Consider the following 23,950-nt stretch of genomic DNA (forward strand, 5'->3'; position numbering starts at 1 on the left):
TGCATGTTAACACCCAGGGGGAAAACACACTAATGGCTACTCTCGAATGAGATATGACACAGTCAGCAGAGCCTGGACAGACAATCACAGGACATTGTTATTATGAACCTTGGAGACCATGTCATGGGAGGGATGGACAGTGTGTGTTGAGAGCCAGCGGGTGCACTGTCAGTTTATTAAGAGTGTTAAAGCTGTTAGGGGAAGAAGCTACTGCACAGAGCATCTATTTCTACTCCAGGAATAAGTTGTTCCGAACTTATAGTTTTCACATGTTCAAAAAGGTTATTAATAATATACTTTGATAATAATGTATTTTACTTACCACTCATCTGACCAGACTGCTGTACTACACTGCTTTGGTTATACTGATAAGATCTTGACTCAGAGATCATGTATATCACATATATTGTCAGAAGTCCATCCAGCTGTACCCACTTATTCTTTGCAGGGTCACAGGAGGCTTAATAAATGTCGTTATACAGTATAAAAACTGTGCAGGATATATATTTGAGAGTAATAGATGATATGAACATGTTAAAGCATGGTGTGTATTTTAAACTGTAAATGTATAATTTACCACTTGTATGGATGGTTTAGTCTTTTGGCATACAGTGTTCGTTAGCGCCTACGGGGAGTAGTTAGATAAGGTTGTGTCCAGGGTGTGATGTATCTGCAGTGATGTTTCCTGTCTGTTTCCAGACTCTGGAGATGTACTATTCCTGACCGAAGGGCATGATGGCGCCAGTGATTTTTCTCTGCAGTCCTGACAGTCCTTTGTGGTCTGTTCCTGTCCTGTTTCGAGGCCGATCCAAACCAGACTGTGATTGATAACCACACACCAGACTGGATGATTGCAGTGCAGAACTGGATCAGCAGCTCTTGAGTAGTGTTGGGGGAGCTCCTCCTGAAGCCCACTGTCATCTCCACAGTTTTGGGAGTGATAATTAATCTAAATTAATGTTAATAATTTTGTTCTCTCTTCACAGAGGTTAAATCACACACAGATACCAACCATTAAGGACATTTCAGAAGATAAAAGTGCTCTGCATCCCAAGCTTAAAGTCTTGCCTCATACAGGTCTTTGACAATTACCTCAGCTATCCACTATGGAACCTATATCTTATATAACTTGATGGATTATTAGAAAGTGAAAAACTAAAGAGTATTTATTAATGGAGTACCAACATTTATAATTATAGGACAAAGTGTGCCAAAAGGATTTTTCACAACCTAGCCACCGAAAAGTTGTTCTTAATTCTGATAATGCTATTAGTTAGTATTATTAAATGGTTTCCAAAACATTAATAAAGCCAGTTAGAACGCATAAACCCTGGGGTGGTAGGGTGGGTAAGGGTGGTAAGTAGAACCAAAGTCTTTGAGTACTCATCCTTTTGTCATTTTAAATCAGAGTACACATACCTCCTGCACACATACATTACATTAATTTAACTAAGGCTTCCTCTGTGACAGTTCATAACCAACAAGAGATGATCAGAGATCAGTCTTTTTTATTAAGAATGGAAATGTGTAGAAATCAAATACAATTACAGAGCTCCAATGTCTTTATAGTGAAGTGAAGTTATTGGCAGTTGTCTTGGTGGATTGCATTATATTCTAAGGTTCATGGTATGTCAGTCCACCTTATCCTCAAAAAGGCATTGCAAGACTATTGCATTGCAAGATAACGGGTTTATAATATTGTGGAGAAGAAAAAAACATTTAAAAACCTTTCAGTATAATGCAATTCAACACCATACGACTGCAAAGTGCAGCCTCAGACCATTCTATTGCATTAGATTGCATCACATTGTACAGGTGTTTCTATTTTTCTGTCTCAGATGTTGTTGGACATGTTAACCACTGATGTCAGCAGAAATTGACTTAATCAGGTTTTTCTATTTGGGTTTAGGCATGTTTGATACCTTCAGAGCAATTGTGAATGTACATGTGCCTTTGTGGAAAGAGTTACTGCTGCCCCCTTGAGCCAAATTATAATGCAGCTTGCATTAAACACCATACGATGCAAAAAATACATATTTACATATTGTATGCGCTGGTTATGGATTTGCTAGATTTACTATTGTTTACATAGTGAAATGTTAAACTGTATACCTGACATTGGCAGTATTCAACAGAATGTAATGTTACAAATCTGTTATTACCCTGATGAAGAGGTTCAGGATGTTTTAAGGACACGTGGGTAATCCCTTCCTGAGCTCTGACGTTCACACCATCACTCATATTCAGTTACTCGGGCAACACCTGTAATATCCAATAATATTAACCCGAGCAAAACACATTGACGTGCTCTCCCATGCCAGGAGTTAATTATTACACATTTTTTTCCTCTTGGCAATGACAAGAACACAGCGGCTCAGAGTAATGAGCCAATTAGTTTCATTGCAGCCGACTCAAGTCCTGTGATCGCGGAAACTATGCAGCCTTCCTTTCTTATCTTTGCTGTGAGACTGAGCACTTGCAGCAGAGTGTGATGATGGTACTTACAGCTTAGCTCTTTAACCCAATTCATCCCCTTAAAAACCACACGTGTACTCCGCGTGTCTCCCAGACCTATTGTTGTGGCACTGGCAGGAGTCTAAAAACACACTGACTTCTTAACTGACATGTATGCATGCATAAAATGCACATTTAGGAGTAAACCCTCTGTATGTGGTCCGGATCATATCTACATGTCAGAACACACAACATTGTTTAAAAGCTCCGTCTGTCATTTGAAAACATCCATTGGGTGCTACATGGTCCAAACTCTTATGATAGAAACAAAACACACAAACAACAATACATTTAAGAATCATTTGGACTGTTTTATTGCTCTCATTCAAAACACTGCTCCATAAAAATAAAAAAAAAAAAAAAAAAAAAAAACACACTGATATCTGCTTCCTTCTGAGTAACCTATTGTTATTGAGTACATAAGATGCTTGTATAAAATTGGTTTCAGAGTTAGAACATGAAAAATATTACATCAGTTGTGGAATCAGAACCGCAGCCCAAAAGTCAAGATGTACAGATCACAGAACAAAGTGGAAGACAATGTGGTTTTTACATTTTTGGTTCAAAGTTTAACAGTCTTGAGCTTCACATCTTGACAGCATATTGATGAGATTGTGAAAGCATTAATTAAAGCCCTTATGTGCACTACAAATCAGAAACATCACTGATTTTGAATGTCTTCAATGTTCTTCAAGGAATATATGTACATTTCAAATGATTGAGATGCATTACACACACACACACACACACACACACACAGATATGCAATCATATCCTAAAATCAACTGAATCAGTTTAAGTTACAGTGTATACTTCAATCAGCAAAAAAAGCATGATCAAGTCATTTGAATAATACAGTAAAATTTAAGACATTGCTCATCAAACTGTCACTAAATGGAATTTAGATAATGATGCATTGAAAATGGTGTCCAAGCAAAATGTCGATTTTAAAATTAAGCTGTTGCACAAATACCTTTGACCCTGTACACTACAAAGCGATACTCCCAGGATTGGAAGTCACAACATTGCATTGCCTCACAGTGATTGTTGATTTGCATAAAAAACAAAAACAAACATTACATAATAAAAAATAAAAAAAAGATGGACATTTATCACATTAACAGCTTTTAAATAGGATCACATTTTAAAAGGAAAATCAACTCAATTAGGTTTTTAGGGTTGAGTTCACAGTTAACTGTGTGAGAACATTAAACTGCATTTGTTCAGATGGGTAAAAAAGGACAGGCTGTAACTTTTTCCTCCGACTTTGGTATATGTTTTATTGATGGTCTTATCAGATAATTTGCTGTTGGGAAAAAAAAAAAAAAAGTAAAATATAATTGTGATGGAAATACCCTTTAAAACACTGCAAAATCGTACATAGTTATTTCATATTGACAAACAAAAAAAAAAAAAATACAATATTTTAAGTGTCACAGGGAAAAAGGGAAGTCCAAGTTAAGATTCAGAGATCCTATGCAGTGCCAGTTGAAAAAAATAAATCAGTGTTTGATCTCAAAGAATTGCACGACAGATGTTTTTAAAATATAATGCCTGGCACCTACAGGAAAATAAGAGGTAGAGCTAAATACAGGTATAATACATCTACATCTCCCTTAAACAGGGAAAAGACAATCGAGTGGATACAGACCACAGAAAGAATATCCTCAAATTTGGACAAATGGGGGAAGTTAAATGGTAAAGTCATACTTAAGATTCAAACAGCAAATTATTTTGCTAAGAGTTTAAATATAATAAATATAGAAAAAGGGGGGGGAAAAGAAAGATTAGGAAACAAAAAGAGAAGTTCAAGTCTGTATGTCGCTGAACCATTTACTTCTTACCATACTGAGACATACATGGCATTCTTACAGTATCTTCTGGATGTGTTTTATGAATATGCAGCCTTAGATGGGTGCTTGATAAATAATGAATATACCCATAAATACAAAGTCAATGTCCGCTCATGACAGATGACTTTTTGTAGGCCTTTTGTTCACTACAGGTTAAAGAGGATGCGTATCCCCCTGTGCTCGCCTCCAAATGCAGTACCTCCACTAAGTTTTAACCTAAGATTCCAGTAGTCATGACAAACTCTACAACAGAAAAAAAAACCCCTACCATATAAAAACAGTACTATCAGAAGACAGGCTGGTTCTTTGGAAACAATCATTAAAAATAACTCCTGATATGTACAAAGTGAAATAAAAGCTGGTGTGGATGCTATGAAGCGATCTGTAGTCTCCAACCTACCCAACCTACTTTATCATGAACATCTTTTATGATAAAACATCTTTAGCTGGACACTTATTATAAATTATTAGCAAACACATCAATAAGATAAGATATTAATGTCCCATAAAAACTGCATACGGATGATCTTGAAGTAGCCTTTTTGTTTTCTGCAAGAACTCACGCAGATGAAGTATGCTCAAACGTAGCCCTTAATAAAATTCAGTACCACCAAAGTGTTTCAATTTTAAGACAAATACTTCCAGCCATTCTGATTTAAATCCTCACATGAGGAATATTAAAAACACCGTTACAAAGCGGTACTATAGTACAAAAGAGGAGGGGTCTGTTTGCTATGTTGTGCTGGTTCTGCTGGATCTTTGGATACTTTATTCACAGATCTGTTTCAGAGCTCTTCCTCCATAAGAAACCGTTCTCCTCAGAGTTCCCGCCTATTCGAATCTGAGGCAAACCTTTCGTGTAAGAACTTTTGTCAAGACTGAAAGAAGAAGAGATGGAGTAATATAAATATGGTGTTGTATGAACTCAAAATCACACAGTTTAGAATTACTTCTGAAAAAATTAAGTGATGCGAAGGCCAACTCGTACTCACTTACTCAGCCACCGTGGAAGAGTCGAAGTATCGCTCAGCACGGCGAATGCGTGTTAAGGAAATTCTGGGATTTATCTCCTGGGAGAAAAGAAAAGAAAAGAAAAACACTTAAGAACATACTTCACAAAACACTGGAGATATGGACCAGCAGAAAAGAAAAGAAGAGAAAAGAAGAGAAAAGAACTTGAGCACAGAAAAGGGTTATAATACTGACAGAAGAGCTTGAGCTGGCGGTGGCGGCAGTGTTAAAGCGTCATTAGAAAAGCATAGTGGTCCTTTGAGCATTACATTTGTTAGTGCATGCAGGAGGACTAGTATGTGAAAACGTGAGCATGACGCTTTTAGAAGCAAAGTTCAAGCAGTACTTGAAAGCTATGGCAAAGCAAACCCTGGCTAGTACTCACTATCCAAAGATTTATCCCCCAACATGGGCTCCTGCTCCATCATATCCATAGAGATTTTTATAGTGGGGACATTTTCATGGTAGGGGTAGTCAGACTGTGGGATGAGGGAGGGAGAACATTAATACAATGGACGTTAAGGATCTACAGGAGGCTGTAGACGAATCACATGACAACAATGGATTTTTGGTACAGGCCTACTTAATCTAAAAATAAAGGATATTTAAATACGTAGGTTGAACAAGTACTTACAAATTCAATTTCACTGTCGATGCTTCCCTTTTTTTTGTTTTTCTTTTTCTTCTCATCCTCTTTCTTCTTCTTGTCTTTCTCTGGGATGACATCATCCAGGTAGCTGAGGTCATGTTGGGAGAACACGTAGTCCATCGCCTTACGAACAGCAACCAGTGCCAAGATCTGCAGACAAGAGATAGTGTGATTAGCTTTCACGCCCAGACCGTGCGCTGTGTGTTTGTGCTCAGCTGCATCAGTGATTGCAGCCATTTCTCACCATGACAGGGAAGATGATGGCAGCCACAGTAGACTTGAGGATCCAGAGGAGGGCCAAACACACGGCCTGGATGAAGGTGAAGAGGTGGATGCGTCTCTGGGGGACGTGTCGCAGGTAGATCAGATCCGGCTGGTGCTTGGCTGGCATCAGGAGCAGCTGCAGGCGGTCCATGAACTGACACGAGCAAATGGGCAAACAAGTCAGTCAGGTCAAAAGAAAGGACATGCTGCAAATGTCTGTGTAGAATCTACAAGATGCTGCAGACATCTTGTATTTAATATGAGCTCATTATCTCTTTAGTTTATAGTTGTTACTGCAGGCCAATTGAGTACAAACTGTTTTAAAGCTGTATGCAGTGCTAGGCGCTGACATGTTTGCAGTAACATAGTTACCTTTACCAAAAACGAGTAGTGTAGAGGATTGCAGTTTGAAATGTAGTACTAACTACAGTTAATATACGCAGTAAAGCTCCATTAGTTCGAAACATTTACAGCAGTTTAAGAGAGGTTCAGTATCAGTTTTGTCGGTTTAAGTGTTGGGAGGCATTCATCCTCTACCAAAAGTCTTACTTAAATGTTCTGTCTTAACTGCTAACAAGTCACCAGTAGCTTTACTTACTAATTGTATAGCTTCTGGCTAGCCTCCAGCAGCTTTGCTTGCATTTAAATGATAAGCCTTCATTGCTGAGGCTGGAGGATGTGTGAACAGGAGTGCTGCCGTCACTGGGGCCAAACTAACGTTAGCTGCTGATAGTCAGTAAATACTTCCTAACTGTAGGCTGAACAACAATGTCGTTTCTATTTCTACATGTGTTAAAGATGAGGAGGGTTTAAAGTTTAAAAAGGCACCTTTGACGAAGCTGGGCTAAATAAAGCAATGACACAAAAGTAAAGGAACAAGTAATGTACTTATGTTTGTTGTTATGTAATTATATTAAAAGTAATGTAATTATTTAGTAATGAGTAAAATGTAATCAACAGGTCAAACTCACCTGGACACCATTGAGTGATGCCACACCCATGTAGAGGAACACACCGTAAAGCACGGGCATGGGAATGAACTGAAGGACACAGAGCACAGTGGGAAAAGTTATTAATGCAATATGTGACTGGCTGTAGTAACATTTAGGTTCAATACAATCTAAAATGTGAAAAATTGAAAGGATGTTGGAGTTCTCTTCATACAGGTAATGAGAATGCTTATTTTTAGTATCACTACTAAAAATAGTCCACAAGCAGCTTTTCTAAGAACGTTCTTTTAGTAGGCACATCAGTGTGCCCAGTCTCTCGGCTGCCATCGGTGCAGGTTGGGTACTGCTGCTCATTATTGGCATATTTTTGCACTAGCTCAGCAGACTGTAGTGGATTTTTTTCCCCACTGCTTTAATGTTCCATGGCTATCATAAAACTGAAGCAATATTCCAGCCAGAAGTAGATGAAAAGATATTTGAAAACAGCTTAATTCATCATTTTATACAAATCATTTTTGCATCTTTCCCAGTATATATTTATAGTGTAATATACTATAGTACACTTTAGTATACTGGATGACAAGCCGGTCTGGAAAGTAAAATGTATCCACAGGCCCAGAAGGACAGTATATAAAATGTCCACTAGAGGGAGTACCAGCTCTAACAATCTCCTCTGTGACTTCACATTTTGGTTTGGCAGCTTAATGTGGGAATGGAAACTCAAGAAGGACCTCAGCTGCAATCGGAGCTTAAGCCCTGATGAACATGCTTATTTTTTCACATCGCATTACTTCAACTATGGGAGTCCCTAATCGGATGAATAAAAGATTTGAAATTATTTCGAATTTAAGAAGGGTGACAGGAGTTTGTCCGAAAAGGGGCGGACAGTAATCCATATTTCCACGGAAGAATTAAGAAGTTTGAGCACTACCTTGAGGATAGGGGCCATGAAGACGGAGAGTCCAGTCAGGAGGAAAACAAAGATACCGGTGACTCTTTGCTCCCTGGATTGGTGGAAAAATACAAAATTAATCAATAAGACTCACACAAGCATGAATGGCAGTACAAACAGTTTGTTCCAGGTTTCTATAATGATAGTTTAATCCATAGAATCAAATTCACCAAAGACAATATTGCATCTACAATAACACTGTAAGCTTGTTTTCATATAAGAATGTCTCTTTGGTTCCCAGGCTTAATTTTTAACAGCTGTAATCACAAAATGGGGCTTTAAAAAAGGTGCAAACTTCACTTTCAACAGAAAAGTTATGGTTAAAAATTAGATTACATTGTTTCTGTTGTGTGTATGTACACTTTTGGTATGAAACATTACGGCCCATGGTCCCATAAACTTAGTTAAGAGATTCATTTACGTCTGGAAATCCAAACTAAACAAAAGAAAAATCCTTTTTTGCTTTGGACTGCTTTGACTCTTTAATTCTGACATCAACACTGTGTCCAGCAGCTGTTAACTCACCTAACACCCAGGAATTTGGGCTGCTCCCCGGGGGCTGAGGTCTGGGTCTCCATTTTCAGAGAGTCAATGTGGGCGATGGAGATGACGGTGGCAGCCACGTACCACGGCAGGCCCATGAAAGAGCAGACAATCATGAGGATGGCCACCCAGAACAGATCCAAGTGATAGCCTGCCCCTTTCTGAGAGGATACACGAGGAAAGACAGCAGAATAATGAGTTTGTCTCGGACAGTGAAATACAGTATGAGAATGCATCTTAATACTAAATCTATACTAACTAAGCAATCTCAGTATTGTCTGAAATTAGGGCGTTTCATTTTAATATTTACATTCTACAATTATCTACAAATATAATAGCATAAATTACATTTGAGTGTTTTAAGTTAATTAAAATGACGGGATTTCACATTTTTCCCCATCAGAGAACCCTTTATTTTCACTAGTTTTATTGTTTAATTAATTTTAAAATGTTTAAAACATTGATGCGGAGCACTAACCTTGAGTTTATGCTCTTTCCTGTTGACAATCACAGCAGTGATCTGTTGGTCCATAAATATCAGAATGGTGACCAGCAGAGCGGGGAGTGCGGCTGCCAGGTACACCCACCAGGGGTTTCCTCCAAATGGAGGAATAAACCAGCCCCTCAGTGGACTTGTGGGCTAGACAAAATAGGAGGAAAAAGACTGCTATTGTGACCTGGACTCTATTACATGGAGACACCAGAATAGTGTATCATCTTATTTATACAGACATGGATAACATCAGTGGAACAGAAAAAAATAGCTGATTTGAAGTGGCGGCTCTACACTTTCAGAAAGTCTTAACACTGAACCGAGTCTTAAATTACTGGTGCACATGACAGCAATCTGAATTAAGACCCTGTGGTCAAACAAAGGTAGCTCTGTACTTGCAACTATAAGATCCTCTGTGTTCTCACATCACCTTTAATCAAGTTATTTGAGGCAGGTACTCGCTCCTCTACCCCATCATTCCCTTCCGCTACGTCAAGGAAGGGGGGGGTCTTAACGCCAGCTGAGAAACATTTGAGCTCAACAATCTCCAAGACTGAGTGTGCCTTAGTTTCAGGTAATGTGTATCACTTACTTTATAAACCACAAAGAAAGCACTATACTGGGATTTTAAACAATGTCAGCTTTCTAGCAGAAACGGGGATCATTATCAGTGTAGCTGCACCTGGCTGCATGTTGTCAGCTAAAAGCAATCCAGTGCAATGATTTCTAACACAATGAAATGGTAATGTGAAAGTACATCGCTTTTCTATTTAAAGAACTTCTTCCATGTGTCAGGTATATACCTTGAATTCACTTGGCACAATGAGCTTTGGAGTGTTCACACCGACGAAGGCGTCCACGCCGCAGAAGAGAAGAATGGTCAGGATGATCGCAAAGTCACTGATGAGCTTCCTCACCTAGAAGAGGAAACATTTCCATAAGGTTTGAATAATTTTTTTTTTTGCCTGCGGCAGTATGAACAACTGGCTCCAGTGCCAATTTTCTATGTGTTGTATGAGAACTAAAACCTGTTAAACTATATATTTGCAGATAAATGCTGGCGGATATTACTTTGCTAAGAGCTTTTACTGCAGCAAGTGCAGTGAGTGCAATTATATCGGTCATTCGTAGCAAGTAAATACAGTTGTTCACCAACTGGTGACTAATAAATGTTAATAATTGTGGCTTTAAACCAGACCAGAGGCTGATGAAAGAGACAAAGCAAATTATTTGAAAGCAAAAGAATGGAATTGGTTGACATTTGGTTCAGACGTTCCAGTTCCAATAACTTTGGTGACTCTGACCTCCCCACAAAGACTCTTATTGACACTTGACCTTGGTGATTAAACTGAGAATTGCCAGTTAACTGTTTGGTGAAAACCGCAAACATCAGTAATGTTACAGTAGCAGTTTTATGTAATGCGTATGGCTTCCGGCATTAGGCGCAGGAAAATGGAAAAAACACGCCATTGATGGGTGCTAACACTCACTGTGGTGGGAAAGAAGCGGCTCGTCTTGAACTGCTTCAGAGCCATGGAGCAGGTGTAAGTCCCAAAGAACAGGATGAAGGACATCAGGGTGATGTCAGGCACAAAGCCACATGTCTCTCCGACCAGCTTCCCTCCGTACTTCAGACACTGCTTCCTGGTCAGGGACGCCCAGGTGGCGTTTACTGGCTGGAGGGACAAGGACAAAGCAATTCATTTAACCAACCAGCAACAATATTTGGAGAAAAATTAAACTACAGTTTGTTTGTTTTTTTATCCTGAATCCGTGCCATTAGTGTCACAAAAACAAGGACACTACATACCAGATCTGTACTGTTTGTCCAGGCAGAGACATCAATGAGTTCTGATGAGTTGCCTGTAAAGAGAAACAATGATATCTAATGACAATAATTTTATTACTCACAGTATCACACTTGCCACTTTTGCTCTGTGTCAACATTTCTGTCCTTAACAATGCTGCCAAGTAACTCGCGACACAGAAACTGATAGGGCTGTTGAGAAGGTCAACAGTGGTATCTCCAGGCCAACATATATTAGTATCATTGGTTATATCCACTGTAAAACACGTCAAAAATAAATCGAAAGCTTTGTTTAACATACAATGGTAACATCACTGCCAAATGGGACAATACCAAATACGACTGTTCAACTTTCACTGTCTGGTATCACTGGTGATATTGAGATACTGATAGCACCCCCTAAACAATAAACAATGAGTTATTGTTTAGGTAATAGATGGTAGAATGGTGATATCAGACACTGCCTATGTTACTGGATACAGTGAAACCACATATAATCTATCTTTATGTGATTTCTCCTAATCTTCTGCAGCAAAGGTGAAGACTACCTACCCGGCATGCAATGGCACTCGTACTGAGTGACGAGATTGGAATCGTAATCCGAGTTGATCGGGTTGTAGTGGCCCAGCTTTATCATCTTTTTGAACGCGTCGTAGATGAAGATGAAGCTGATGAGCGCAGAGAAGCCTTCCTCGGTGAAACGTGTGAAGTACTGCACCAGGAAGCTGGCGTCTGTGGCGACCAGCACCAGACAGAATACAGCCGACCACAGGCCGATCCACAGCCGGAACTCTAGGTAGTCGAACCCGTTCTCTCTGGGGAGGAGGATGGATTTGGCACGGAGGTTAGTTGTGTGCACTGTGTGTATTCCTAAACCTCCATATTTTATTTCCAAGCAATTATAATCCCTCCAAGAATTCACATTGTACTTTCACACTCCTGTCTAACCTGAACTCCATGAAGTTTTAATGCTTTGCAAATAATAGTTATGCTGTGGAGCCCTTCAAAATAAAACAATATTAATTCTGAAGCTGTGAAACACGGCAGGGCTTTGCTCTATATGGAAAACATGCACCTATACAACAGCTGTAGACACACCAACAGCTGCCACTGACTCAGCAAACCGTTGACTTGAGGCATGGAAACATTTGGAGAACACAGACGCGACTACATTCTTCACTCAGTGTAAAATTAAATGAGAGTGAATAATTAATAATGGAACATAAACAGCTTGGTGTTTGGTAATGCTAGAAGACTCTCTCTGGGGGAGGAAAGGAGTACAGTGGAAGGAGGAGGGAGAACAACCTTTAATAACTATCAGGTGTTGTGAAATGACATGTTAAATCTGCACAATAACCACTTTCCCAGAGGCAAACAGGTGGACTGCGTGTGCATATTAATGGATAAATAAATGAATGGATGTGCATTTCAAAATGTCAGAGAATGCCTTTTCTCTAGTCTTTTGTTGAATGTACTTCAATACACAACTACATCTGGTTCTACACCAGGATGTTGCGTTCTTGTCCCTTAATCAATCAGGACAGGAGGTTGACGACAAAAACACATGGGAAATTAACATTCAGCTGGCAAGTGTACCTGCCAAGAGATTTACGGGAAGCACAAAAGGTTCCAGTCAGATACTATTAAAATAAACAAACCTTAAAGCAAAGTTGCCAGCCTAATGTAAATGTGAATTATCTGCATTCCTTGTGCTTTTATTTTATTTATAGGAGGCACAAGGATAGCAGTTCTGTTAACACACAAAACAACATCTGTCCTTTGGGCATTGACAACATATCTATAAATATCTCCCAGGCTGCTGCCTACCGTTTTTGAACTCTGTTTTACCCTCATTAATACTACTAAATTGGACTTCGATCAGTAACTATACTCACTTGCTGAAGTTGAAGAGGAGTCTTTCAAAGACAAGCACCGGGCCTGTGCTGCTGAGAATAGTCAGGGGCTGACCAGCCAGCAGGCAGAACACTGTGCCCGTCAGTGCCGTACCCAGGAAACTTTCCAACACTCCCTGCAACATGGAAGAAAAACACATACAGACTTTACACACAGCTCATGGAGCATGTTAGGCCTCAGAAAATATACAGAGGAGAAGAGGCAGCACATTCATATGTTGAGCGTCATGGCCTCAAGAAGAAATTGTTTAAGAGACACATTCTTTCATCAGTATGAAGCATATTTTTAAATACATTTCTACAACCATTTCTGAGCCTTGAAACATCAATATTATAATTCTGCTTATTCAGCTGGAAGCTTTGTTTTCCCTGTACACATCACACAGCTGCAAGGCAGGCCCTTCAGGACAGGCCTGTTTCATTTTCAGTCATGCCAATTGTGTATGTGTGACTGTGTATTTTAAAAGCCTACTGCTACATAGATATAGAAGATGGATGAGTAATTGACAACTGGGCTGGAGTGCAATGAGGTCAGGTCAGGTGAGTGTAGGGATTCCCTCCGCTGCAGTGGATAAGGTGGGGGGTCACTCAAAACACAGCCATGACGAGGCTACAGTGGCTGAGTAATCTGGATCTGTGGTTATTTACAGCCTGGGCAAATCCCTGAGGCTGGTGCTCTGCAGGTCTGCTAGGATGCAGCTCTTTGCCAGGACAGAAGCCAAAGCCAAGTAATGGAGTGACTGCACAGCCATATACATTCAGCTGTCAGGGGCACCCAGGATGACTGCAGAAATGTATGCTACTATAACACAATTGTATGAACTCTTACACATGGAGTCCTGTCAACAGCAGGTACAACAGATGGATGCAGTATGAGCCTTTGAGCTCCAAATTAGCATGTCTTATCAGCCGAAGTGAACTCCTTTTGTTGTTCATTAGTTTGTGACGTAACACAGAGAGCTATGATAGAAGTTTAAAATTTCAAACATTATATTCTGATTTTGGTTACATAAAAAAAAAAAAAAAACTAAATGTGAGGGGGAAAAAATATAAAGAGGAAATTAATAAATAAATATAAAAGACTACAAGCTACACAGTTGTTCAGTAGTGAAACATTAGGTTAACAGTAGCTATACACGGACATAGCATAAGAGCCAATTTACCAGTACTTATCAGATATTCAATCTAGTTCCTTTCACACTGAGACCAAAATAAATGCTCAGAGTCACACCTCAGCAAAACGCAGTCTATTTAGCATCTGTCATTAATTAGAATCTATCTCGAAATAATGAAACATGCTATAAGCCGTTTCATTTTAATTTAGTACATTGCATTTTTGGTCTCAAATGGAAACATTTATGATTGTTGAAGGGGCACAAATGCAGTTCAGTTGACTTGTCATGAGTACTACTTGCTCAGTGAAATCAATTATATATTATCCTCTGTAGCTCTGGAGGAAGCTTTTTAAAGTAAAAAAATAAAATAATAATAACTATGACATTATCAGGGATTTCTATCTAGCTGCATTATGGGACATGTAATATTGAACCACACTGCGTAACTTTGTCAGCAGTTGTACCACAAAACGGTTCAAGGTTAACAGAAGACCTGTTTTGTCTACAGTCAGCTGGTGCAACAGCAGTATGGAGCTTTTCCTTTGAATGTGGACCACAGTATCGCTACAGAAGAGTAAAACCAAATACCACAATAAAACCGGGGAGGTTTACCTGCATGTTGTCTGTAGCGTCACCAAGTAAGCCACCAAACGTGATGGCATTGGTGACTGTGCCCAGATAGATGAACAAGATGGTCGACAGAGACTGGATATGTAGCGCGTCAGAGAAGTCACTGGCAAAAAATGGCAGCTTCCGTTTGATATCCAGAATAAGACCTCCACAAAACCTTTGAGACAGAACCATTCGAGTTAGTAGGTGCATCATTGTTCCATTTTATGAATTGCCTTAAATCAGCTTTATAATTGACACATGATGTGCATACGGTAGGGAAAAGATCACTTTGGAAATGTTTTTGTCAAAGTTTCCAAAGAAAGGAGTCTTTGTTTTGAATGAAGGAAAAGAAAAAGGTTATCTAACAGCAAAAGTGTTTTCATTGTTCTTCAGTCATGTGTGAGTGTTTCCTCATTGGAAGCTCCCCCAATGATTAAATAGGCCAACACTTCAACATTTTCCCAAGTTGTGATTTTTACTTTAGAATGCTTATCTTCACAATCATATGCCATCAGGATAATAATCGGAACGATAGTGCCCTCATGGAGGCCTCAGTGCCACCTAGTATGAAGATCATGGCAGTGATTAACTATACAGTTTCTTTTTATAAAAACAAAAACAGAAATGCTTATTTAGACAAGAACCTCTACTGCATCTGCAATTAATTACTAATTACTTTTTAGTGCACTGAAGCTCCTCTCCGACCTGGTGTCCTCCTCCCCCTCCATGTCCCGCATCATGGGGAGTGTCACCGTTCATCTGAGGCGCCTCTACCCCGGAATACATGTTCTTCCTTCGAAAAAACAAAAACAAAAAGACAAAACACGGTCACAATCCATAAACTGTCAAAACCACCAAATAATCCAAGGGGTAAAATCAAATATGTATTTTTATACTACATATAGAGTAACTATGCTCAATCTGAGTGCAACCTTTTGTATTTAGTTATGGCTCACATTAGACTTAAACATTAAAAATAAAATGCACTTTTGCTCAGTTAAATAGACTGAGGGGTTTTTACTGTTATAGCCTTACTTGGTCTGGTAGAACCGGTAGGTCATGTTAGCTAACTTTATTTAAATATGGCTGAAAACTGACATTACTGGGTTCATTCTCTGACTTTATTCTCCATTTATGTTACTGTTACAATAGCATTTCAGCTATAGTCTGAACAGCAGTATTAACAACATTTAACATAATCTAATAATTGTAACTTGTAGCTGCTATTAAGCAAAGTAATGCGGTGATGTAGAGAAGGGAATTTTGCATGGTGTCAAATATATGTTCATATTACACTCCAGAGAGATTTGTAATAGATTTATGTGCGGTGACTTCATTCATTTTGGATTAGGCGTTGTGGATTAGAGCAGACCTCTTGTCTGAGGAGGGCAGAGACTTTGGTGGCTCTATCCTGATGTCAGGGTCCCATTCTCCGGGGGGCAGGACGATGACCTCATCCAGGAACTCCTCGATACCAGCCAGCAGGTCCTGCCTGTCCTTTGCTTTATAGGCAATATCATGGAATACCTGCCAGCAAACAAACATAACCAACCTTAAATTATTTATACAGGGCTCGAGACAAAAAGCACAAAATGTGCAACTTCATTAGTTCACTGAACACTTTGATTACTGGGACACAATGTGTAGCATGTCATCGAAATGCAAATCATTGCAACTAACCTCACCTCTGTAATATTGACAACATCAAAGAATTTTCTAAATTCTTTTACAAGGTAAACAAATAATGAGTAATTATCTGTTTGAACCTCTGTACCACAGGGACAAGCAGGTAGAGTACTACTGAGCCACGAGAGCCGATGACTAACACAAACAACTGATGAACCTGTGACACAGCTGTCATGGGAGCTGAGAGGTTAAAGTTTAACCTGAGGAAATCCTGGAAAAACACTTGCCCGTGCTGCCGTGTTGACATATGAGATATGCTGGGAAGAGTTGAGGCCTGTGGGAATTTGCTTTCAGGGCTAAGGACGTTACGATCTGTCTGTTAACATTCCTGACAACACGGACAGGTTGAATCAGGAGAATTACCACACCACAGACACAAAGCAGACAGAGCTGAAAGGACTAAAAAACTAATTTTATTTGCCTTTATTGTTTTGCATACTGCTGACGCCAAAACAAATTTGTCTCCCACAACTCCAACACACAACTGAACAATTAAGCTATAAGTTGGTCACTGCCAGCAGGACTGAGCCGGCAAACTGCTGTGATGATTAATACAGCAATATCCAAAGAGCTGAGAGATTTGGCAAGAGGACAAGTAGGAGGTGTAAGTGGACAGCACTCTTACACTAGCAAATCAGTGCAACTGGACCTTATAAATACTGGGAAATTAGGAAATGGGGGATTGAATTGTAAAAATTCTGATGCCATAGCTTTCCATCTAGTCTTGTTTATTAAGGTTTTATTTTTTTAATCTCTGGCACATTTCTTATACAGTACAGTAATATATAACGTAGTTTATTAGTTATTCATTCACTGTCTTTAGACTGAGTGGAGAGATATGAATCTGTATCCTTAGTTCGAGGCTAGCGACTTCCAAAACCTCGCTCCCATGATGCCATTACCTCAGGTTCAAGACCACTCAGGGCTTAATTAGTCCGAAAGGAGCTTAAAGAGAATGAGATGTCTTGCGTGAGAGCAGCGAGGATCAATTTAGTGTCCTGTTGCTTTACAGTTCAAAACTCATTAAAACAAAGCTCATTAATGGTTGTTGTAAATCTTGACGCACAAAAAACACATTATGGCACTCGAGGATAGCCATCTTGCATAGTCTAAAGAGCGGATGGTAAAAGCAGTGAAAGTAAACAGAGTGATAAAGTACCTCATCGGACATCAAGGTGGCAATGGCTCTTCCTATTTCATGATAGGACTTTGCTTTCCCTTTGGGGCCCAGCAGGACAAAGAGAAATCTAAGCAACAACAAGAAAGTGAGATGTTAGAACCTTTCAGAATCCAAATCCGATGGTTTTAATATTGTGACATCAATAGAATCTGACACTTCATCTTAAGTGATGGCAATTATTTTTCACTGAATGATGCAACTGTTGTGTGCTCTACCTCGTGGGGACTGGGACCTCTGTTAGAGCCCCCAGCATGACAGCCTGCTGCAGACGAACAAACGCCACGAAGGGAGTCTCCAGGAAGTCTACCTCTCCGACCAGCACGTTTGATGCCTCTGCATCACGGGGCAACTTTTTCATGAACTTATTCTTCAGCTGTTAGAGCAGAGAAGGAAAAGATAAGGTGAATGTCAGGCAGCACTGTAAGAATGTAGACAGGAGAAAGTAGAAAGGAGATCACACCACACAAAATCTTACTTCCTTTCTCTGTCACATTCAGTATGATCAATGATAGATATGACATTTGAAATAACTGTGGTGATTAAAATGTGATTAAAATATGACTGGTGGAGACTTGACGTCATGTTTTTTATAGTGTCTATAAGCACATAAGAACAGGCTGTACCCGCCCTTTCCTAGAATTATATGCTGAACAGCAGCTTGACTTCATGCCACCAATTAAAACACACTTTACTACAGCATTTTAAATTGCATCTACAGTCTCACACTAAACTGACATGCAAAAAAATCCACACACGAGTTGCGGAAGAAAGAAACCGCTCACTTGCAGGGAGATGATTAACTAAAGTATTGGTGTTATGTCAAAGGCCAGAACATTTTGACAAATCTACAGTTTCATTAACTGTTGCTGGTGTGTAATTCCATGTGTAACAGTTTAACTTGCTCTGTGCCACATATATGTAAACCACACTGCCAAATTATAGTTGGCTCCTCATTTGTAGTTGATAGAAACTCAACAAAAGGCGAGAAACAGTGAGCTTTTGTTGCATAAAGAGGAGGAGAAGGGGGGGAGAGAGAGAGAGAGAGAGAGAGAGAGAGAGAGAGAGAGAGAGAGAGAGAGAGAGAGAGAGAGAGAGAGAGAGAGAGAGAGCTTATCTATCAGTATGTGAGGCTCACAACCTGATGCATACACACAGCCCCAACACATGACCTTGCTTAGTGTGCTGCTTTGTGATTGTAGACCCTAAGTATCTGTGATTAGGTTGCATAATAGCTTGCATATCATCCCAATGCAATAATACCTGATCCTTCTCCGGTTTGTCGGAGAAGTCACTCAGGCTGTTGGAGGTGAGGTTTCGATGGGCAGTAGTTGGGCTACCTACAGAGAGGTAAGACAGTGTTAGGACCAGGTAAGACTGCAGAGATTCAAATGAGACATTTCTGACCAAGGTGGAAGATGAGTCCCAGAAAAGAAAGGTGCCAGGAAAGTACATGGAGAGAGCCAGAAACCTCAGGACCTAGCTAAATGTGGCAAGGCTTAAGCTTTAGGACTAATGCCAGATGATCATTCATTCAGACACTCGAGAGAGAGAAAGAGGAGAGCTGGGATACATGGTCATCTTAGGTCCGCTGCTTATGCGTCAGCAGAAACACACTTAGGCAACTATTGGCAAATGATTGAGAATGTAAACTTTGGAACTGAGTTTGATACCGTTCATTTGCTCATCCATTGTTACTGACAAAGTCTTCAACATTTTAGCTTTCTGTTGCCAAATAAATATTTAGTTAAGTACATTCTATTTTTTGCTTCAGTTTCTAGTCCTGAATAAACACACATCCAGCGTTTTAATGCAGTGGACTAAAGTAAGGCTCAGCTGTGTTTCACATTTGGGAATCTACATAGTTTTCTATGGCAGTATGTTCCAGCTATGCTGCTTTCAGTAGCTTGGACCTCACTTACAGAGGTATCCCATGCTGGAGCTCCTCGTGACCTCACATGGTTCCTCTGGGCCTTGTGGGGTTAAATAAGGCACACCCTGCTCAAGGGGGTTGCGTGCTATAACATCCCAGATGCAGGAGGTCAGAGACAGTATAGACCCAAAGAGAAGGTAAAAAAAAAGAGAAAAGGACAAGGAAAACAAGGTTGAGAAAAGACAAGAAGAAAAGGTTGCATTAGTAAAAAGAAAATCTCCAGTAGTTAGTGTTAGGATTTCAAATCAAAAGTAAGAAATCAAAGGACAAAGAGAATAAAAGCAGAATTTGTTCGAGTTAAGAGGGATTTTAAAAAATAAAATAAAAAATCCTTACCATTCTCCTGGTTGGAAAACAGCCTACTTGCACTGGAAACACTCTTGCCAATGTCGGCTAGGGAGCGCAAGTTGGACTTCTTGGTCTGGTGGCGATGCTTTCGTAGCAGCGTGTACATGACCTTCTCCTTCAGGTCCGCCTTCAGCTGACCGGTCTCAATCTGGTTGTCGGTGATCAGCTCTGTCAGAGGGAGAGATTGAAGATCAAGATTTGAGTAACCCTCGGGTTATTCGAAAGCAATGGAAGTGTGCCGGCATTCCGGTCTATCACACTTACCGACAACCTGTGGCAGTGTGGCGGCCTCCAGGTCCAGCATGATGGTGCCCTTCTCGATGCACGTTTTGAGTTCCATCAAGCTGTGCAAGGACAACGTGGCCACATGAGGCTTACTCCAGCGCTCGCCACCCTTCTCCACCTTCTCCTCGAACTTGATCCACCTAGACAGGGACAAAAGTAGGGAAAGTGTTGAGATTTTTTCCACCCCCTCAAACAGGTTCCTGAAAGTAAAGGTCACTGCAAAATAAAAATAAAAAGTAGATTACAGTGGCTTTATACGTTTATGAACAAATATGGGCTACAAACAAAAAGGAGACAAGATGGGTTCTCTTTTCTTTACAAAACAACCCCACAGTGTTTTGAATTGGCCACAGTTCACAAGGCAAAAATAGGGGACGCAGGACAGCGTAGAACTGACCTGAGAATATACACAGCATGCTGGAATGGCGACAGTCTATTGTAACTTTTACAACACACATGACTAAACATGAGAAACGTGACTGACATTACTACCATAGATGAGCTTAGCCTTGAAGGCAAGACTCAAGACAAGGATTCTTTTTAATAATAATGCCTCACATGTCACCACCACAAAGAGCCATTCTCCTAAAGCCTGAGGATGGGGTTTCCTCTGGGGATAGAGTATCCCTCTGGCTGTGGTCCAGACGCCTGTGACCAGCCGTCTTACTGGGAGAGGAGCCTGACCATGGAGACACTGCCGACCTCAAGGAGTTAATTTATCTTTCCTTTAATATAACCAACCAATGGTGACTCAAGTGACATCACTTGAGGTAGTTTATCAGACTTTGTGCAGCTTCCTCTGGAGACAACAGGCTTTATACAGCCCCCCCCATTCTGTATGAATATGCATATACTTGTATGCAGTAGGACTCCCCAAGACCTGCAAACAGACTTTGATGTGTAAAAATCAGCAGAGATCCCCTTTAAGAGAATATCAACTTTGTTGATCCCATGTAGGGAAATGTTATCCATTAGAGAATACAAACTAATGTGATGTTAAAAAAGTTACAATGTCCTTGCCAAAATATTGCATGACTGTGCCCTACTTGCCAACCTATCTGTGGCATAGCTGTGTGCTCAGACCCAGATGAGCCTTTCACCCACAGAACATTTGACTTTGTAATACTGAAACTATGACTTAATCTTTCTTATCTAACCAAACTGACAAACGTCTCACATGTGGACATTACAGAGCTATTTGAAAGTCATTCTGGACATTGACATAGGCAATTATTAAACAATGATATCCACATTTTGATAGACCAAACTTCATGTGCTCCAGAGCCAACTGTAACACTCAGTCTTGTTCTGACCATGTGGGAGTTTCTGCCTTTTCCTGGTCCCACAGAGCAGGTACTACAGATCTCAATCAGATAAGAGTAGACTGGGAGTTCACTGGAGTACGGCCTATTTCCCTACACATACAAAACACTCTTATTCATAAGGGATTGTTTTCCGCTGACTGCACCGGGATTGTTAAGCAGGAAATTTTTGACTATACTGCCTATGGCCCTTTAAAAAAAAGGGAGGGGGAGCGGGTGACAGATCTCATGCCTGGCTTAAAAGACATTCAGCTCAGCGGCTCACCTGGCTGTCTCCTTCCACTCCATCTCCTGCCCGTCCACAGCCAGCAGTTCGTCCAGCTCGGTGAAGAGCTGAGGTGGTGGGGGACCATCATCCTCCTCTCCCAGGATAAACCTGATCCTCTCAGCTGGAGAAACTGAAGGAAGGAAATGCGAGTTAGGGACCAACAATAAATTCTGCTTGACGTTTTTTTGGTGGCCCAAAAACTGTCAAATATTCCATCCAGTGGAATTTTATACTGAAGCTCAAATCTAGTTTAGCATGATTAAAAAATGATGGTGTTACTGATATTATGAGTATATGTGACTGCTATGCAGCCTTCTGGTTGGCTGTGAATTAACCTACTTAAGAAATAGGCCAGCTATAGATACTAACATATTGTTTAAACAGTTGTACATAAAGTGACATCATCGTGTAAACACTCCCCGATTCCCTAACTGCTCTGACTCAAGGCGTTTTCCACAGACTTAAAGCTGGCTTTATGCTGCTTTATTGTCATACATGTTTAGTTGATGAGTAGTGTCTTATACAATACTCCTCTGCTCGTGAGTGTGTTTCGACAATAAGGATGTATAAAAAAAAAGAAAACGTGAATCTTTACACGTTTGTTTCTGGCCATGTTTGTCTGCAGGGAAGGTAAAAACAGCCTCTCCATGCATGACAGACATCTCTTGACCAGAGCTTAAACACATGAAAGATGTGGTATTTAAGCAATAAGGAAAAACTGACAACACACCCTCATGACGAAGAACATTTCCAAGGTGTATAACTTTTACTTCCTTCTGAGAAAGGTGTGACAAGATCACTGTCACCAAACCGACCTGTGAATATTCGTCACTTAAAGTAAATGCGGCCTCCTCTCCAGAAATTGTGGCATAAGTAGCTATGACCTCGGGATTCTCCATGTTTGGCAAGAACCCTGTTCCTGCTTATACAGTAAAAAGAGAGTCCCAATGCATTTGTAAGCAGAAATACTTATTCTTGTTAACACTTCGAGGAATGTTGTGCAACTGTGAAGCCATGAGACAAAGTGAAGGTTAAGTGGTAAGTCACAAGAGGCTATTTATATAGCCTTCTCCTGATATAATGTACCAGCCAGTTGGGATTCCATGAGGATACCTAGACAACCTAAAAGTGCCTGTAACCTTTTAATCCTGATACAGTGCAGCCAAGCTTAATTTAGGTCGATTGGTTTTAAAATAGTACTCTTCTACTGTAGGGAGAAAATCTAATGTTAAGCTAGACAAAGGTCAAGATCAATGTCTTGGAAACGGCTTTAGGATACGGAACTCTTGGCGTTTCCCCTTCTCGTACAGCAGCATTATTGGACAGACACAGACAGACAGACAGACAGACAGACAGACAGACAGACAGACAGACAGACAGACACACACACACGATCTTTCAGTCTTCCTCATGACCACGGGGGCCTTTCTGTTGGCCTTTTGCTGGCTGGCTGACTAACAGAATCTGACTTTTACCGCAACACTTCTTGACGCCACATGGTGTACACAACACTGCTAACCTCTTAAGTCTCACAACTGTGTTATCAATGAAAACCAGGCCTTTGTTGTGGTTACACACAACTTTTAAGTGGACAGCTCCACAGGGTTTGCCAGAATCAACAGGATTATGGGGATTTAGATGGAGGGCAAAACAGCGGAAAATCCAACAAGTGGAGGGCTTCATGTGCACTGTCTAGCAGTGTGTGTTTTGAACTGTGGCTTTTGTCGTCTGGCCCACGTCAGCCTTAACGCTACCCACACATCCCGGACCATTATCTTGCATGCATGTTTATGTGCCTCTACAGCACACACAACTTACTCACTACCTCGACATTCTCACGCATGTTGCATGTAGGGAACATCATTTGAAAAATAAGGATGCACATATGCCTTTGCAAATATCCTAATGCACTTTAAATTAAAAATTGCAGTGAGCTAGAGGTGGAAGCAGAAGGATAGTAAAAGGGTGAAAGCAAGTTAGCAAGAGGCAAACATGCCCGCTCACTAAATAAAAGGGCAAAAATCTAATATGAAAATCTTTGCAGGGGGTCACTGAAGTGGTTTACTGCTCAACAGGAGAAAAATGTTTATCCCAACAGTGGCTCTAGCCTCATCATACAGTTGGTCCTGCCCTCTCATTCAACCATACAAGACTGTTTAGAGTCCAGATCTTCAACAGAGATACGGAACGTTGAGGAAGACGTAGGAGTCTCTGTGTGTGGATTGTGTGTGTGTGTGTTAAAAGGGGTCAGTTTA

General features: G+C 40.3%; 1 protein-coding gene across 4 annotated transcripts in view; it reads right to left on the bottom strand.

The window, feature by feature from the left end:
• Positions 1-2,804: 2,804 nt before the first annotated feature.
• LOC127370814 (electrogenic sodium bicarbonate cotransporter 1) overlaps positions 2,805-23,950 on the bottom strand; it is a 29,837-nt gene continuing 8,691 nt past the window's right edge. Inside the window, exons 4-26 of one of the 4 annotated variants that reach the window (XM_051413210.1) lie at positions 21,693-21,825; positions 20,085-20,245; positions 19,809-19,988; positions 18,803-18,879; positions 17,758-17,915; positions 17,522-17,609; positions 16,049-16,203; positions 15,353-15,469; positions 14,677-14,851; positions 12,932-13,065; positions 11,589-11,851; positions 11,040-11,092; positions 10,720-10,905; positions 10,033-10,146; positions 9,215-9,376; positions 8,719-8,897; positions 8,173-8,245; positions 7,263-7,331; positions 6,272-6,445; positions 6,013-6,177; positions 5,764-5,857; positions 5,364-5,434; positions 2,805-5,245 (exon numbers count right to left, since the gene is read on the bottom strand). In XM_051413210.1, coding sequence (XP_051269170.1) covers positions 5,394-5,434; positions 5,764-5,857; positions 6,013-6,177; positions 6,272-6,445; positions 7,263-7,331; positions 8,173-8,245; positions 8,719-8,897; positions 9,215-9,376; positions 10,033-10,146; positions 10,720-10,905; positions 11,040-11,092; positions 11,589-11,851; positions 12,932-13,065; positions 14,677-14,851; positions 15,353-15,469; positions 16,049-16,203; positions 17,522-17,609; positions 17,758-17,915; positions 18,803-18,879; positions 19,809-19,988; positions 20,085-20,245; positions 21,693-21,825 — 2,951 coding nt within the window. In that variant the 3' untranslated portion in view covers positions 2,805-5,245; positions 5,364-5,393. Of the gene's footprint in view, positions 5,246-5,359; positions 5,438-5,763; positions 5,858-6,012; positions 6,178-6,271; positions 6,446-7,262; positions 7,332-8,172; positions 8,246-8,718; positions 8,898-9,214; positions 9,377-10,032; positions 10,147-10,719; positions 10,906-11,039; positions 11,093-11,588; positions 11,852-12,931; positions 13,066-14,676; positions 14,852-15,352; positions 15,470-16,048; positions 16,204-17,521; positions 17,610-17,757; positions 17,916-18,802; positions 18,880-19,808; positions 19,989-20,084; positions 20,246-21,692; positions 21,826-23,950 lie in introns of all 4 variants that reach the window. The other 3 variants (XM_051413209.1, XM_051413208.1, XM_051413207.1) reach the window with 3 other exon arrangements.

The sequence above is a fragment of the Dicentrarchus labrax genome, unplaced genomic scaffold (genome assembly GCF_905237075.1).
Source record: "Dicentrarchus labrax unplaced genomic scaffold, dlabrax2021, whole genome shotgun sequence".
NCBI lineage: Eukaryota > Metazoa > Chordata > Actinopteri > Moronidae > Dicentrarchus > Dicentrarchus labrax.